An 18,689-nucleotide genomic window follows, 5' to 3' on the forward strand; every position below is an offset into this window, starting at 1 on the left:
ATTGCAGGAAGACCTTGTGAGACTGGAAAATTGGGCATCCAAATGGCAGATGAAATTTAATGTGGATAAGTGCAAGGTGATGCATATAGGGAAAAATAACCCATGCTATAATTACACGATGTTGGGTTCCATATTAGGTGCTACAACCCAAGAAAGAGATCTAGGTGTCATAGTGGATAACACATTGAAATTGTCGGTTCAGTGTGCTGCGGCAGTCAAAAAAGCAAACAGAATGTTGGGAATTATTAGAAAAGGAATGATGAATAAAACGGAAAATGTCATAATGCCTCTGTATCGCTCCATGGTGAGACCGCACCTTGAATACTGTGTACAGTTCTGGTCGCCGCATCTCAAAAAAGATATAATTGCGATGGAGAAGGTACAGAGAAGGGCTACCAAAATGATAAGGGGAATGGAACAACTCCCCTATGAGGAAAGACTAAAGAGGTTAGGACTTTTCAGCTTGGAGAAGAGACGACTGAGGGGGGATATGATAGAGGTGTTTAAAATCATGAGAGGTCTAGAACGGGTAGATGTGAATCGGTTATTTACTCTTTCGGATAGTAGAAAGACTAGGGGACACTCCATGAAGTTAGCATGGGGCACATTTAAAACTAATCGGAGAAAGTTCTTTTTTAGTCAACGCACAATTAAACTCTGGAATTTGTTGCCAGAGAATGTGGTTCGTGCAGTTAGTATAGCTGTGTTTAAAAAAGGATTGGATAAGTTCTTGGAGGAGAAGTCCATTACCTGCTATTAAGTTCACTTAGAGAATAGCCACTGCCATTAGCAATGGTTACATGGAATAGACTTAGTTTTTGGGTACTTGCCAGGTTCTTATGGCCTGGATTGGCCACTGTTGGAAACAGGATGCTGGGCTTGATGGACCCTTGGTCTGACCCAGTATGGCATTTTCTTATGTTCTTATGTTCTTATGAGACTAGAAGTGCCTCCTCTGTGTCCTAGTTGAATATCTTCTAGTTGATGTGGAGGGCAGGTCAGAAATGGCTGCAGAGGGAGTCTGACATGTGGCATATTGGCTTTTTATTTTCTCTACCACTTCCTTGACCTTATCTCCAAAGGTGTTTCCTCCATTTTCAGGTACATCAGCAAGCCTGTCATGCACATCTTGATGGAGATCTGAAGTTTGCAGTCATGAAAATCTGTGTACTCCAGTCCCAATGGCAGAGGATCTCAATGCTGTCTCAAAAATAATCATAGGTCGATCTGACCAGATGATTTCCATATCCTTTACCCTTGGTCACTAGCTAGTCACATTTCTCCTGAGGGAGAGCTCTTGAAAGGGTCTTCACCTTTTGCAGAATGTCTCACATATATTGAACCATGAAAAGATAATAATAGGACACTATATGGGAAGAGAGCATAATGTTTTGATAAAACTTCCTCCCAAGAAATTTAAGTGTGCATGACATATCAGGAGATATCAAGGAGTGAATTCTCATCCTCTTTGTCTTCTTGAGAATGGATTCTACCACAACAAACTGGTAAGGCAGTTCTGAATCTGGGAGCCTTCTGCACCTGATACCTCCTTAACAGCGTCATGGACGGGTTCTACTACAACATCCGTAAGGGGATTTAGGGACTGGAGGATGTCTAACATTTATGCCCTGGGCTCAACCTCCTTTTTCCTTGATGGAGTCTGAGAAGAAAAGGTCCTCTAATAAAGACTTTCTCCTTTTATGTGGAAGGGAGGGGTCTGAGGGGAGATCTGTAGGCTCCTCCTGTTCAGAGACATCATCATTACACCCACAAAGGCTCAGACTCTGAGTCAGAATAAGGCATTGGGTTGTCATTCTGCACCTGAGTTCTGGGGTCTAGACTCTTATGAATCCCTGCACCCAGGTAGAGCATCTTTCCCCAATGTGCTGGAAATTGACATTAGTACAGTGGAAATGTTTCTTCACCTTCACTCGAAACACTGATGCTGAATCCCTCGATGCCAGTATCGATGATGCAGAATCCTTTGCTTTCTTTGGGTGGAAGTCCTGTCTCCTTGGTCATTATCAGCACTCAGCTTTGATGAAGGTTGAAGCTCCCTCGATGTCGATGCACTGCCAACATCTGGTGCAGCTCCATGACTTTTCAATGTCAATGCCTCCGATGCCAATACCAATGAGCCGGACTTTCTGAACCCAAAGAGCTTCCACATGAGCTCTAAATGGGTCCAGTGGTCTCTGGGAATCATCTTATGACAAGAGCTACAACTATAAGAACATAAGAAATGCCATGCTGGGTCAGACCAAGATCCACTGACTAGCATCCTATCTTCAGTGACCAGTCTAGGTTGCAAGTACCCATCAGATCCCAAAATAGATTTATTTCTTGTTACCCAGTCCCAGGGATAGCAATAGCTTTCTTTAGTTTACCTGGATAATAATGTTTTATGGATTTTTCCTCCAGGACACCACTACAAATGAACCAGAATTTAGTGTCTGTCCCCCAGGCAAACCATAGAGATAACGTTATGGTCTATGACTGACAGAATGCGGCTCACCAGGCGCATTTACTGAAGATGATGTCTTTCAGTTTCTTTTAGGACATCAGCTGAAAAAATAGCCATAGTGAAATCAAAAGAATCAACAAAAAATAGAAAAGGCCAACTAAGCTCTTTGGACCACTAGGCCTCAAAGAAGTTGATGTGAAACATTTATTTTATTTATTTATTTAGGTTTTTTATATACCGGCATTCATGACCAGGTCACATCATGCTGGTTTACATAGAAACAAGGGGTGCATCGAACAGTAGAACAAAACTGGTGCATGGGGGAAGCAGTTACAAAAAACAGGGGTATAAAAACTGGGAGAGGAAGAAAAGATGAACGGGGAGGAGTAAAAGAACTGTATGGGGATAAAATAAATAACTTATTTTATAAAATAAATAACTAAATTATTCACAGTACCAAATGGAAGCATTGTTATAGGAATTTGAGGCGGTTATGAGTTGTCCGGGAAGGCTTGTTTGAAAAGCCAGGTCTTCAATCTTTTACGGAAAGTTGGTAGGCAGGGTTCTGAGCGCAGATTTGTGGGGATGGAGTTCCAAAGTGAGGGTCCGGCTGTCAAAAATGCCCGATCTCTTGCCGTTGTGTGTCTGGTGGATTTTGTGTTCAGTACCTGGAGGGCTCCTCGGTGGACTTCTTTGATTGGTCTTTGCGAGGTATGAAGGCTGATAGGATGTTGAAGGTCCAGGGATGTAAGGTGATGGATTGTCTTGTAAATGATGGTGATGGATTTGTAGATGATTCTGGCTTGGATGGGGAGCCAGTGAAGATTTTTTAAGATGGGCGAGATGTGGTGTCTCCTTTTGGAATTTGTGAGGATTCTAGCCACGGTGTTTTGTACCATCTGTAGAGGTTTGGTGTGTGAGGATGGAAAGCCCAGAAGTATGGCATTGCAATAATCTAGTTTTGAGAAGATTATTGCTTGAAGTATGGTTCTGAAGTCTTGAAAGTGGAAAAGAGGCTTAATTCTTTTCAATACTTGTAGTTAATAAAAGCAGTCCTTGGTGGTGCGGTTTATAAATGCTTTCAAGTTCAAATTATTGTCGATAATGGCTCCTAGGTCTCTGACTTGAGAGGGGAGAGGGATGTTTGATATGAGAGTGTGTTGATTGCTGTTTTCCGGAGTAATGAGAATTAGTTCGGTTTTGGAGGTGTTTAGGATGAGATTTAGGCTGGAGAGGAGGTCATTAATTTTTTTTTTTTTTTTAATTTTTGAACATGAAAACATAAAAGAAAACATAAAAGAAAATTTAAAAACATCTGAAAACCTAACAAGTCAGAAGAAAGGAGAGGCATAGAGAGAGAGAGGCACCTGTGACTGAAAAACGTGATAGTGTGTCATAAAAGAAGAAAACATGTTTTCTTCTATAAAGCTGAAGCTTCAACAACCATTGGCTCTGTGGAACTTAGAGAGGTCCCACATGCTCACCACTAATGCAGAAACTGCTGTACATGCTCAGTACAGCAATTTTTAAAAAGTGTACAGTAACGCTCTAACCAAGGCTTTACCAGTTGTGTAGACTCTTGTATCCCATTTGTCCTCGGAGAAATTAAAATCCCCTAAAACAAGTAATTTGTTGGTCTCCAGGGTCACTTCTGAGATGATATATATATATATATATATTTATTTACATAGATCAGTGATATATTATTAATAACAAATCTAGCATTTAATAACCTTACAAATGCAAAAGAGACCAGGGTTTAAAGGGGGAACAGCTAAGACACAATTCATATATTTATATCTTGGATGAATTGAAGACTTTCATAGACCATAGTGACCTTTGCCATAGATCACATTTATAGACATGTCCTTCAGAGCAGTTAAACTCCCTTCATGGTTCTGCCTATACATTTTATGATATACGCAATTAAATACAGAACAGCAACAAAATCACAAGAATTGTCAGACTACTCTCTCGGTATGTTTGAAGGGGATCCCAAAGGGGCATGCCCCTTAGGTTTGCCTCTTCAGTGGTTACCTGCCCCCAACACACCTGGAAATGATATCAAGATGCTGCAAGTCCCATCCCCAGCCCCCACCTGCAAAGATGCTGCTTCAGGCTCCTCAATTTTCTGGCTGGTAAGAGGGTGAGAGGGATTGAGCTCTGGCAAAGGCTCAGGGCTGCCGTGTCTAGAAGAAAACACTTACCTTTCTCATTGTTATAGCGAGGTGCTGCCTGTCTTTGACGGTTAGCAGCATTAACAATCTCATCCTTGCGCCTTGCTTGTGTAACAAGAATAGCTTCCAAATGATGCTCAAGAGTAGCAGATATGTTACTATGAACAGAGGATCCACGCAGCTTTTCCATTTTTCCTACTAATGTGACCACCTAATGAACATATTGAAAAAAATCTTTAAACATTTCTAATACCTTAGGAAATATTAACATATCAATTCACTCCAATATGTGAAGTCAGAGTTAAGTGGACACTATTAGGGCCAGTAAATAAGATTTTGAAAATCTCTAATTTTAATATCCAACTATTTTGCTTTCACTTAGCCAGCCAGCAAAGAAAAAAGCCTATGAATAAAGTATTTGGAAACATACAGCTCACGCATGCATTAAAATCAACAAAATTTAGTGAAAAATCTCTATGCAATAGGCAAACATGTTTAACAAGTCTTCATTTATTGTAGGTCATTGCTGCTGAGAAACTATGGTATGACCCAAAATGGCTTACATGAATCATTAGTACTCAAACAGGTGACACAAAAAGAAACGGCATGATAAGAAAAATGATTTATTTTTTTATCTCCAAACTAATAAAAGAACAATAATTTCCCTATTTCTCATATGTCCCCACCAGTCTTGTCTTGTTTCAGCCCAGCACAGTGAGATACTTTGATGATTTCCAAAGCTATCAACCCATGTAAAATGGCTTTGTTGAAAACTACTCTCCTCTGCCTGACTTATAGTGCATGCTAGTTTACACAACATGTGTACATTTAGCAGGATTAAAAAGAGGCACTTCCAGTGATGTGCATGTCAGGAGAGTAAAACAGCACATGTACATTCAAATTTCAAATGTATATGCCCTATTTCTTCCTCTTCAGCTCTCACACACAATAGGAGTGAAGGAGTAGCTTAGTGGTTAGAGCAGCAGGCTACAAACCAGGGAAGCCAGGGTTCAAATCCCACTGCCACTCCTTGTGACCTTTAGCAATTCACTTCACCCTCCAATGTGTCTCAGGTACAAATTCAGACTGTGACCACTCTGAAGACAGGGAAATACCTATAGTACCTGAATGCAATCTGCTTTGAAGTGGCTGACAGGCAGAATATAAAATAAAAAATACATCACCAATTTTAGCATGTGTATTTTGTGATTACTAATTATAAAAGAAAAATAATGAAAATTAGCTGGAATGTACACAGAAAGAGCTGATGAAGACAATTTGGCTCATCCAGTCTGCCCATCCATACCCCCTGCGTAGCTTTACATGGGCTAAAAATACTTGAAACATAACAGGTATTTTCTTTTTTTTTTTTTTTCTTTTGAACAGTTTTCTACTGTTCCTTTGTACTTTCAGCTCAACTGGAACCAGGACTGGGATGTTGTACCATGAGCCTCTTATATTTCAAAGGTTATCAACTATGAACAAATTAAAGCATCAATTCAAATGTTGAGGACCTTCATATAGATGAGCTGTCAAATTTACTGATTTATTTGAGCAGTGACATGCTCATAATCATGCCCCTATTATAATAAGTGTTTCACAATTTTCTTTCAGAAACATTCTTTTATACTTTTTTGTTTATTTTAACAATTTGCAAAATAAATCTTTCCAGACTTGGTCCATGTTTTGAAACTGCAAACATTTCTGCATCGGGGGACTGTACTCTCTGCTGACATTGTTTCTGTAAGAAACAGGCACAGATGTTATTTAAAACATTACATAACCTCATCCAGCCAAGTTGGGGAGATTCTACAAAGCTAAGTCTGGAAAGATTTTATTTGCAAATTTTTAAAGAAAAAACAACTGTACAAAATTATTTCTGAAAGAAAATGAGCATGCCCATGCTCAAATAAGTCAGTGAGTGTCAGCCAATCTATATGAATTGCTGTTTTAATTGATTCATATTTGATAACCTTTAACAGTGTTGAAATATAAGAGGGAGTGTATGGTTAGTTTTACCCTTAAGTATACCCTGGAGGAGAGGAGGAGCAGGGGTGATATGATATAGACCTTCAAATACTTGAAAGGTTTTAATGATCCATGGTTGTCAACAAACCTTTTCCATTGGAAACAATTTAGTAGAACTAGGAGTCATGATTTGAAAGTCCAGGGAGGAAGACTTAGAACCAATGTCAGGAAATATTTCTTCATGGAGAGGGTGGTGGATGCCTGGAATGCCCTTCCGGAGGAAGTGGTGAAGACTAAAACTGTGAAGGATTTCAAAGGGGCATGGGATAAACACTATGGATCACTAAAGGCTAGAGGATGGGAATACATTAAAAAAAGCTTGGGGGTAACCTGCATAGAGCGGCAGTTACTACTTCGGGAAGCTTGCTGGGCAGACTAGATGGACCATTTTCGTCTTTTTCTGCCATCTTTACTATGACCAGAACATGATAACACCCCCAACCCCAACTTGAGGACTGTGACTGCTGCCTTTCCAGCATCTCTAGCCTTAGCTGTCCTAGGGAGTGGAAGACCCAACTCAGGAATTGAACTGGGAACCTTCTGTATGACAGTACACAGCACTTGTGACCTGAGGCAGTGGGCAGACACCTACAAGCATTTTTTTTTTTTTAATGACAGCTCAACAGTTATAAGAACATAAATGCCATGTTAGGTCAGATCAAGATCCATCGAGCCCAGCATTCTGTCTCAGAAAGTGGCCAGTCCAGGTCAAATCCCCAACAGTTGATTTATTTCTTGTATCACTATCCCAAGGATAAGCACTGGCTTTCCCAAGTTTATGAACTTTTCCTTCAGGAATTTGCCCAATTCTCTTTTGAACCCCAATATGTTCGTTGTTTGACCATGTCCTCTGGCAACAGATTCCATAGCTTTGTTGTGCACAGAATAAAATAATATTTCCTACAATTTGTTTTAAATCTGCAGGTTATTAGTTTAATGGACTATCTCTCAGTTCTAGTAAGGTCAATATTCAAAACTAAACATTTAAATGAATAACTTGGAGTTAGATGGATAATTTGGATAACCAGGGGTAAGATGAATAGCTTGTTGTTTGAAAGGGTAAAAAACTATTCCCTATTTTCCCATTCCACCACACTCATGATTTTATAAATTTCAATCATATCGCCTCTCAGTCAACCCTTTTCCAAGTTAAAGAGCCCTAATCTGTTTAGACTTTTTCCATAAAGGAGCTTTTCCATACCCTTTATCATTTTTGTTACCCTTCTTTGTACTTTTTCAATGTCCGCTATGTCTTTTCTGAGATGGGGGAGACCAGAACTGCACACGATACTCAAGGTGTGGTCACACCTTGGATCTATACAAAGACCTTATGATATTCTCAGTTTTATTTCTTATTCCTTTAGAAATAATTCCTAACATTCTACTTCCCTATCTGACTGCCACTGCTTTCTGAGCCAGATTTCAAGGCATTGTCCACAAGGTCTCAGCCTCGGGAGTATGGATAATTTTTTGGGTGCTAGTTTTGGCTTTCAAGGGATCTCTTCTGGCTCTGGTGTTCCCAAGAGTCTTTCTTCGCTGGGATATGGCACTGTCTTTCCTGTTCCTGGTCCTGTGCCTCTTCCTGGTACACATATTTCCTCGGTAGCCCTTGTTGTTAGGCAGTCTGAAACAGTCCCTAGAGGGGGCCCAATTGTTGGGTCCCAAGGAGGTTCTGATTTTGTCTTTTAGATGGAGGGTCGAAACAACACTGGTGCAGAGATTCTGGATCATCCTGGTCCTTCCCGGTTGGAAAGTTGGAAGAACCAACAGGATACGGTGATTCGCTTGACTAGTGCCTCTCTGGATGTTCAGGCTGTGGTGTCTCCAACACTGGAATCCTCCTGCACAAGTACTGCTGGTGCCCATCCATCTGAACCTCCTGCTCTACTGCAAGGCAATGCAGCCGCCGGTGAGTATAGAGCAGAAAGGAGTGATAATGTGATCGGTTTGGACGCGTCTGGTTCTAGTAGAATGGATCCTGGGAGTGTTTGCTGTGGGGCGGCTTCCGGTGTTAGCGGAGTACTTGGTCCTTCTTCTGGTTCGGGAGCCAACCTGGGGCGAGCGCTGTTGTTCTTGGTATGCCGGGTTCTTTGGGTGAGAAGGATGCTAGTGAGTCAGTGCAGTCTGTCAACAAAGGGAAGGACAAAGTTAAAGGTGGAAAAAAAGAAGCACAAGTGTCATGGGACCCACAGAAGTTCTAGTAGCTCTGACTCTAGTTCTTCGTCTTCTTTTTCCTTGTCTGGAGTCAATGCGGGTGGGGGCCAATCAGTTCAGTGTGAACAAGGGTGTACCAGCGCTGGTCACCCTTACTGAATTGTGGGAAGAAGTTTCCCATTCTCAAAGGAAACAAATTAAGAAGCGAAAATACATAGATATATTTTGTCTTTTAGAGAGTATGAGGGGTAAGACTCAAGGAAAAAAGAAAAATAAAGTTGATCGACCCCTGGGTGTAGAAGAGAAGGTATCTAGAACAATTCTGAACTGGGTTCGGTGTTTCCTAAGGTTGGCAAGCGTGGTGGGTCATTATGGTTCGTTGTTGACTTATGCTGACACCATCATTGGTGCTCATAAGGATTATGAAGGTTGGGCTTTGCTCAACTATGATGAACATTTCCATGATAGGATGGCCGGTAACAAATCAATTTGTTAGGGTACGCAGGATCTTAATCTCTGGTAGAAACAGATGACTGACAAAGCGCATCTGGCTGGTACACCTGCTTCGGGTCAGGCTGGGCGATCCCCCCAGGCGGCCACTCCTCAGCAGAGTTGGCCCTTTCGTGGGCAAGGTGCACGGAAAGTCTGCAGGGGGAGCAACAGGTGTCTGTTGGCGCTTTAATCGATCTGGGTGCCTTTTCCCCGATTGTAAATTCAAACATCTCTGCTCAGTATGTGCCTCCAGTCATCTGACTTCCAAATGCCCCTGAAAAGCAATCTCTGGATCTTCTTCCGAAAATAAATAACTTAAACATGGATCGGGCTCCTACACCCATTACTATATCTGTTATGGTATCGTGGCTGGCTTTGACCCTACTCGTGAGGCGGCTGGCATCTTGCATTTTGGCTTTACATTTGGTTTTCAGATTCCTTATCTTGGCAATATGGAGGATGGGGGTTCTAACTCGGGCTCTGTAGGTAAGTTAGACTCGGTGGTTTATCAGAAGTTGCGAGAGGAGCTTTCCTTGGGTAGGATTGCTGGCCCTTTTTCGAAGTCTCCATTTTCTAAAATTATTTTCTCTCCTCTGGCTGTAGTCCCCAAGAAGGAGAAAGGAAAGTTTAGGTTGATTCATAATTTTTCTTTCCCGGAAGGATCCTCAATCAACAATTTTATTCCTCGTGAGTTTTGTACAGTGCGTTATGCGTCATTCGATTTGGCGTTTCAGTTGGTACACCGCTGTGGTCCTGACATCTAAATGGCTAAGGTGGAGATTGAGTCTGCCTTCCGTCTCCTTCCTGTGCACCCTGACAGCTTTCCTTTGTTGCGTTTTCAGTTCCGTAATCACTATTATTTTGACAAGTGTATGCCTATGGGCTGTTCCGTTTCCCATTCTTATTTTGGGATGTTTAGTTCTTTTGTGCACTGGGTGACTGAGCAAATTGCTGGCTTTAGTGATATCGTTCATTACGATTTTTTTGTTTGCGGGTCCTGCGGGCTCTTTAGTCTGCGCCGCCATCAAGCAAAGTTTTTTCTATGTGGCCCAAAGCTTTGGTATTCCTGTCGCTCGGGACAAAACCGAAGATCCTACTAGCATTTGATATTTTTTGAAATTGAGCTAGATTCAGTAGCTATGGTGTCTGTTGCCATCAGTAAAAGTTGAGGAACTGAAATTACTGGTTGCACTGTGTTATGGACTAAGAAGGTAACCCTCAGGCAGATGCAGTCATTGATCATCAGCCTTAATTTCGCTTGTAGGTTTATCCCTATTGGTAGAGTTTTCTTGCGACATTTAGCCTCTGCCATGTCTGGTGTCCAGAAACGTTACCACCGTATTAGAATTACCCGTCGGATCTATGAGGATCTGAAGATTTGGGACATCTTCTTGGGTGGTTTTAATGGTGTCTCTGTTTGGCAAACTGAACCTCTATCCAATCGCTTCTTGGAACTATTTTCAGATGCGGCTGGCAGCATTGGTTTCAGAGTTTATTGCCAAGGGGCCTGGTGGGCTTCAGCCTGGCCAGAAGCTTGGGTCGCTGCTGGTTCAACCCAGAATATTACCTTTTTGGAGCTTTTCACTATTGTTGTCGCATTTGTTATCTGGGGTGACAGGTTGTGTGACAAAAAGGTTGTCTTCTGGTGTGATAACTTGGGAGTCATTCAGATCATTAATAGACTGTCAGCTAAGTGTATTCTGGTAGTGGATTTGTTGCGCGAGTTTGTTTTACACTGCTTGCAATTGAACACAGCAATTTCAGCACGTTATGTCCCAGGGGTGGATAATAAAATTGCTGATTCTCTCTCTCGTTTCCGGAAGCTGGCACAGAATGCAGATCCAGAGGGGGCTGTTGTCCCAGATTTCCTTTGGTGTTATGGAATCCCACAGCGTGGAACTTGTTGAGGGCATCAGTGGCAGTGTTGATGTGGACTTCCTATTCTAGTGGGAATTCCAAAGTACTCCGTTTTCTGTTTGATCATGGTTGGTCCTGGGTCCTGTTTTGGATGAGTTATCTGATTACATTACTTCCTCGAAAGCCTCAGGTCTGTCTAATTTAGTTGTGTCTGCTCATATGCTCAGGCTTGTCCTTTTTTAAGGCGCATGAATGGGGTAATCCTACTGACTGCTGCCTGGTCAAACGTTTGCTGGCTGGGTGGTCATGGGGATTGCTTCCGACTGTGGATGGCAGACTTCCCATCATATAGGACTGCCTCCCTGACATTTGTTTTTCCCCTTTCGAAGTTTCCTTATTTTGTGCTCCCTTTTGTCTTAGCGTTTTTTGGAGCCTTTCGGATTGGAGAATTAGTAAACCACTCTGGTAAGTGCAGAGAGCATTCGGGTCTATGGGCAGGGAATGTTCATTTAGAAGGGGACAAGTTACATTTGAAAATTCACCGCTCAAAGACAGATCAGGCAGGTAGGGGTGCTTGGCTTATATTGTCGACAGCCCCTGGGTTGTTAACATGCCCGGTTGCCAATATTCGAGCATATTTGTCCTTGCGCCTGCCAGGGTGCATCCCCTTTTTCGTCCATGTTAATAACACCCCGCTTACCAGATATCAGTTTGACATGGTGTTCCAGAAGGCATTGGGAGCTTTGGGTTTGGGGGATAAAACATTTGGGACTCATTCCTTTCATATCGGGGTGGCTACCTCTGCGGCTGACTCTGGTTTGTGCAGTGGGGTTCATCCGTACCATTGGCTGTTGGAAATCAGGGGCATTTGCATCCTATCTGCGTGAACATAAATTGTAATGGGATCATGGTGATATGTTTTTTGCATTTGTTTGCTGCGTTAATTTCTTTGTTTTTCCAGGTACACATCCCAGGGAGTGAATTGTTTGGCTAGTTGGCCATTCATACACGGTCTCACCGTCGGGCTGAGGAGTGACCATATGACCATCATCTGGGTATGGCTAGGCACAGAGTGTGACTGAGGTGGCTTGGGCATAGAGGAATGCGCTGGGACCAGTTGCTGTCCTTCATGCGTACTTTCTTATCCAAGTGGTCTCCCCCGGTGGTCCTATTGATTCATCTTGGTGGCAATGACCTAGGTGTCTGGTCTTGTCCGTCTGCTGGATTCAGTTCAGAAAGACATTTCTGAGAGAATGTTATGGTTACCTAATACAGTTTTGGGTTGGTCAGATATCATTCCGAGGCCAGTGTGTGCGGATCTTAAAATCTGGGGTCGTAGGTCTAAATTGAATAGACAAATTGGTGCTTGGCTGGTCGCACATGGGGGTTTTCATGTCACACATGTGTGGTCCTGGGATGTCTGTCCGGCTCTTTACAGCAAGGATGGTGTCCATGTCTCTGGGGTGGGTGCTGACTTACTTAATAACAGCATTCAGGAGGCCTTGAAATGTGTTTTTTGACTGGATGTTTAGGCTGCATCTTTGTTGGGGGGTGAGGAGGCCGGTCAGGTTGCACCTGACCGGCCCCCCTCACTGTGGCGGAGTTGCCAGAGCCATGGTTATTTTGTGTGGGGGGGGGGGGGGACTGATATCAAGTGATCCGCTAGGTGGCGGGTTAACTTGGAACAGTGTCATTCTAATTGCATGTGATTGGGTTCAGTCACATGGTTGGGATCCCTTGCTGGGCTATGGTGGGGGTTCTGGTGAGTGGCGGGATGTCGCTGGTATTTACAAGTTTGGTGTTCTGTTGAAGGATCATCTTGCTAGGGCGAGGGAGATGTATCCTTGGGGGGGTGATACAATTGTTTGGTGGCTCTGGCGATCTTTGTGGAAATAAAGCTGCGGCTTTGTTTAATTTTTTCAATCAAATGTGTCTGTGTATTATTTTGGGATGAGTGTTTGTAAGGAGCTGAGAGAGAGGAGCAAAGAGTCTTGGTTGCCCGTATTATTGTGCTATTTTTATAATAGCAACATTGTAACCTTAAGCTTTGTTCACCTGAGCTATTTTTGACATCATTACATTGTATCCATTCTATAGAGTTAGAGCTACTGCTGATACAAACATTGAGTTTGTATCACTAACCAGAAATCTATGTGTTTAATTGTACAGTGATTTCTATGCTTCTCAAATTTGTTTGTGTAAGTTATGCCTTATATATTTATGTACTTAGTTTAAACACTTTTTATTCAGCAGTGAAAAAAAGCAATACATATCAACCTGCCTGGGAGGCTGTTACCCTTAGCCCCCCGTAGCGTTCTCATAAACAAATAGTTCGTTTACAAAGGTCTTTCCCCACCCTACCAGGTCAGATCTCCTCCCCCACTCCCCCCATTACCAACATCCCTTATCCCCCGTTCCCCCCCCCCTCCCCACAAAGAGTCCAAGCATAAATGCCATAATTGTTGTGGAAGCCAGTCACAGCTTAATCCATTTGCAATACAGGCTCGGTCAGTCCGTCAGCAAGAAGCCGGATTCCCCAGAAGCGTTAATAATATGACTCCGAATCCTGTGTCGTAATGACTGAATATACACCATCCAAATCCGCAAAAATCTGCGTCGGAAAAGAGGAGAAACACGCGACGCCAAAACTTCCATCTGTAGTAATTTATGAAAGTTATTTCGCCACATCCAATAGGTTGGCACCACAGAGCCCTTCCAATGTAGCAAGATAAGTTTTTTCCCCACATAACACACCTTCTGAATAAGAAGCCGTGTTTCCGCTCTTTTAATCTGGGTGTGGTTCGGAAATCCAAATAACAAGGTGGCGTAAGAGAGAGGAACAGCGACACCCAGCAGCTTCTCCAAATAGTGCACCACCGCCGCCCAAAAACGACGAATATGTGGGCATCCCCAAAAGGCATGTGATAGAGTGCACTCATCGTCGAAGCACTTAGCACATTGACTAGTTTCCCGCAGGTTAGCCCGAAAAAGAAAACTGGGAGAAAGATATGCTCTCCACAAAATTTTATACTGCATTTCTCTATAGTAAAAATTACTTGTCACCTTGGAAATTTGCTTAATGCAAGAACGAAGCATGGGCTCAGATATCTGGAAGGTTCCGTCGCTGTTCCACCTCGTTGCCAGCCGCCCCCAATCTTTCCTGGCTATTAGTTGACTAAGACCTCTGTGTGCCTCAGCTAGAGACAGTTTAATTGTCCGTTTCAATTTCAAAATCTTATTCAAAACCTCAAGATTAGCAGGATTCTTACAGTTTGCCGGCAGAGAGGATACATAATGTTTTAACTGTAAATATGGGAATGGCTGTTGGGGTGGTAGTGTGTACATCTTGACAAGGTCGTCAAAGGATAACAATGATCCCTCCTTGTCCAGAGCATGGCCCAATAGGGTTATTCCCTTCTGAGCCCGCATCCGAAAGCCAGCAGTTTGTGATCCTGGCGTGAACTGCAGATTACCCTGCAGAGGCATAAAACAGGCACAGATCGTGGGAATGTGCAAATATTTGCACATTCGTTTCCACATTTGCCGCATAGGCTCCAAGAGTGGGTGTCCCCTCAAGGAATCAGGCAACTGTGAACCAGGACACTGGAGCGCAAACCGTAGGTCTAAAGGCGCTACCAGGGTGTGATCCGCCGGGAGGTGAGTGTAGTGAGCGCTGTCCAACAGCCATTCCCAGATTATACGCAAGTTACTCGCCAAATTATAATGCATTAAATCTGGGACACCCATCCCTCCACTTCCCCACTTCCCCTTCAGAGCTGTCAAAGCAATTCTGGGCTTCTTACTCTGCCAATAAAATTTGGTCAGCATAGAGTGCAGAAGTTTCATGTCTCGCCTCTTTAAGAGAATCAATGTGTTCTGGAGAATATATAGCCATTGGGGGAAAAGTACCATCTTAAAAATATTGATGCGCGCCCCCCCCCCCCCAAGTTACGCCAATTAATAAGTCTATCCTTAGTACGTTGCAGAAGGCGGGGAATATTAAGAGAGTATAGCTCACTGGGATCCGTAGATAACCACTCTATTTATGTACTTAAAATTATTCTATTATGTATAACCCATGTTTGCTCTTTTTTAAATCGATAACTCATTAATAAAATTTTTTTTAACATATTTCACATACATCATTAGTGCTTTTTCCATATGGTTAGAAAAGGATTAAAGAAAAAATTTTTTTTTACCCAGGGGCGCGCCCCTTAGGCGCGCGGCTTCGGCTGCGCGCCACAGTTGGCCCGGATTTATCTCGGCGATTCGGCCCCTCCTAATGATGTCACCTGGGGGGCGTGGCCTCGGAACAGCACGGCACCGGCTCACAGATGGAAAAAGAGCCTCTGGTCTCTGGTCTGGTCTCTGGTCTGCCCTTCTCTGCAAGAGAGGTTTCCCGCTGAAAAGTCCTCAGAATTTCGCCTCAGCTGGCCCGGATTTATCTCGGCGATTTGGCCCCTCCTAATGATGTCACCTGGGGGGCGTGGCCTCAGAACAGCACGGCACCGGCTCACATATGGAAAAAGAGCCTCTGGTCTGCCCTTCTCTGCCGACCTCTGCAAGAGAGGTTTCCCGCTGAAAAGTCCTTTTCTAACCATATGGGCAGGAAAAGGAAATCTAAAGTCTGGACTTCATCTCCGGCGCCTACGCAGGCCAAGGGGCCTATGGATCAACATATAGTAAGGCGGGTAAGTCAAGCTGCCCGCAATACAATTCCTGATATATCTTTTTCTTCTGGAGCTTCTGATAGCCCTAGCCAGCAGCTACAATCACAGCCTCAACTGGTAGTGGATGCCTCTAATTATTTAAGTCCAGAGATGGAAGAAATAATTGTACCTGATGGAGAAGGCTCACATCCCTTAAGAACTGGGGATGTGGGTGAGGTGGGATCTACAGGTGAATCTGGACTACAGATAATAAGTCCAGTTCCCTTAGATCCCCAGAATGTGACTTTGGCTGATGTATTGAAGGCAATCACTGATCTACAGAATGTAATGACTGGTTTTATGGCCCAGACAGATAAAGGGAATGTAGAAGTTAAAAAATTTATGGAAAAACATGATAATCGTGTGAAGCAGTTGGAAGAGCTAGGACGGACAACTACCATGCAGATTGCAACTTTACAAACGGCTAATAATTCCTTTATTAAGGATAGCCTGGTCATTCACAGGCAGTTAGAGAGCCTGGAGAATGAGCACAGAGTAAAAAACTTAAGGTTTTTAAATTTTCCTATGACTAGACTCCTCTCTGCTTCCGAGCTGTTAAAAAAGTATTTAATTGAAAATCTGTCAATACAAAATTTTGATGATCAAATGATTTCAAAAATATATTATGTATTAAATTCTAGAATTAAAGCTCAGGAAGGAGAGGAAGGGATGGATAATATACAACAAATATCCCCTAATTTAACTTCTTTCCTAGAATCATCTATAGATGATATTCCACAGAGAGCCACATTGCTAGTAACATTCTGTAGAGAGAAAGATAAGGCTAATATTATGCAAAAATACTTTAAAAATAAGGAAATTTTGTTTTGTGGATATAAAGTTCAAATATTTCCAGATGTGTCACGAACCACGCAATTCAGGAGGAAACAATTTCTTGTATTAAAGCCTAGAGTTGTCTCCTTAGGGGCTACATTTTTTCTTAAGTTCCCCTGTAAATGCGTGGTAGTACATCAAAGAAATAAATTTATCTTTCAAGAACCAGCTCATTTGGAAAATTTCTTGGTAGATAAAGAAAGAGGCTGAGATAGTTTAACTGCAAAAATTTATATCCCGCTAATGTAATTGTTTAGAATTACTATTTTTTCCTAAGTTTTTCATAGGAGTTCCTCCCATTTGGTGGACTATAAAATTGTGGTATGTTTAAACGTTCTTGATATGTTACTTGAAATAAAATTTTTTTTAACATATTTCACATACATCATTAGTGCTTTTTCCCGGTTTGTTTTTTGAGCACTTTATACTGCACACATATAGCCCACATCTTGTTTATATAAAACTTCAGCTCTAATACACAAGTTCTAGCGATGATTTTATCTGTCTTTAGTACATAACTTTCCCTTACCTGGGAATTTCTTATTTTATAATGCTAAAACTCAAACTGTATAGCTTATTGTTCAGTCCAAGTGAGGGTGTCCACTTAACTGGCCTATCCTTTTTTGATCAGCAGATTTTATGCTAAGTTATCTTGAAAACGATTTCTGCTATTGCTGACAATATTTATTTTGTAGTGAAATACAGCATTTTTGGAGAAATGTTGTACATGCACTAGAAGTTCTCCCTCGAAAGTGAATTTTGTTATCTTCTTCCTTCTGCATTATAGATATCAAGAAAATATTTTCATAGGTAAGTTTCACAGACAGATTTTGGCAGAGTTGGTGCTTTCATTAGATAATCTAGGCAGTCACCTAGAGTGCGAAGATTTTGGAGGAGCAAAATCCTGCTGCACCACAGCCAATACTGTCAAAGAAAGGAGTGCCTTGCTGGAATCACTGCTGCTGGAAGTTAAATTGGAGAAGAGGTGAATAACCAAAGGTTTGCCAGGTGCCAAATATGATAGCACCTGTCCTGGTTTTTGGGTAAATCTTATTTATTCAATATTGTATTTTAATCAAATGGCTTGACAAGAGATCGCCAGATTTATCTCTGTCCACAATAAAGCTATTTGAGTATGCCCACATGGAGATAAGATAACGAGGTGCCGTGTGGCTTGGCTAGCTAGCCAGATAAACGTTTCCACCTAACTTAGCCCATATACTCAGTTGTGTGTCTGCACCACTAAATATACCCATCTATCTTAAAGTTAGCCAGATAAGTTTAACCAGCCCTATGGACTGACCAGGATTTAGCTGGACAAGGTTTCTGGCTAAGGGGGTCATTTATCAAAATGCGCTAAGGCGTTTTCGCATGCGTTAAGGGCTTATTGCATGCGAAAGCGCCATATCGTATGAAATTTGAAAATGAGAAGGAGTTAGGGGCGGGGAATGGGCTGGGTTTGCCAGTCTGCGAAATGCTATCGCACAGACTTAACACCGATTTTAACTACACCTTTTTCAATAGCGTTAAGCCGTGCGATAGCTTGCGTTACCGGGCGGGGGGAGGGGGGAGAGAGAGAGAGACTAGCCATTGTGTCCTCTCCCTAGATAGGTATTTGTATCTAGAGATGTGAATCGGAATCGGAATCAGTTCGGTTGTTTTGGTGTGCCGGTTTTCCCGCCCTCCCCCCAAATAACTCCCATTAGTGGACACTAACCCATTAACGATTTTTCACGATAAATCGGGGGAATTTCTATTGTATTGCTCACTCTAACGATTTTTGACGATTTAAAAAATATCGGACAATTTTTTTAAATCGTCAAAAAACAATTCACATCCCTATTTGTATCCCTATGATAGGCCCACCTAGTAACTCGAGCTGAGGTTTAGGTATTAGTGTAGGGGTTTAGGGGCCACTTTGACATTCAATGTGAGACGTACGAACAGAACAGTGGTCTCTTGTGAAGATTTGAT

At 42.4% G+C, this 18,689-nt stretch overlaps 1 protein-coding gene across 3 annotated transcripts in view; it reads right to left on the minus strand.

Annotated features, from left to right (window-relative positions):
- Positions 1-18,689, minus strand: part of LOC115084031 (meiosis-specific coiled-coil domain-containing protein MEIOC-like) — a 150,470-nt gene that overhangs the window by 23,875 nt on the left and 107,906 nt on the right. For all 3 annotated transcript variants that reach the window (XM_029588312.1, XM_029588315.1, XM_029588314.1), the window contains exon 6: positions 4,672-4,852. In XM_029588312.1, coding sequence (XP_029444172.1) covers positions 4,672-4,852 — 181 coding nt within the window. The remainder of the gene's footprint in view (positions 1-4,671; positions 4,853-18,689) is intronic.

The sequence above is a fragment of the Rhinatrema bivittatum genome, chromosome 2 (assembly GCF_901001135.1).
Source record: "Rhinatrema bivittatum chromosome 2, aRhiBiv1.1, whole genome shotgun sequence".
NCBI classification, from domain to species: domain Eukaryota; kingdom Metazoa; phylum Chordata; class Amphibia; order Gymnophiona; family Rhinatrematidae; genus Rhinatrema; species Rhinatrema bivittatum.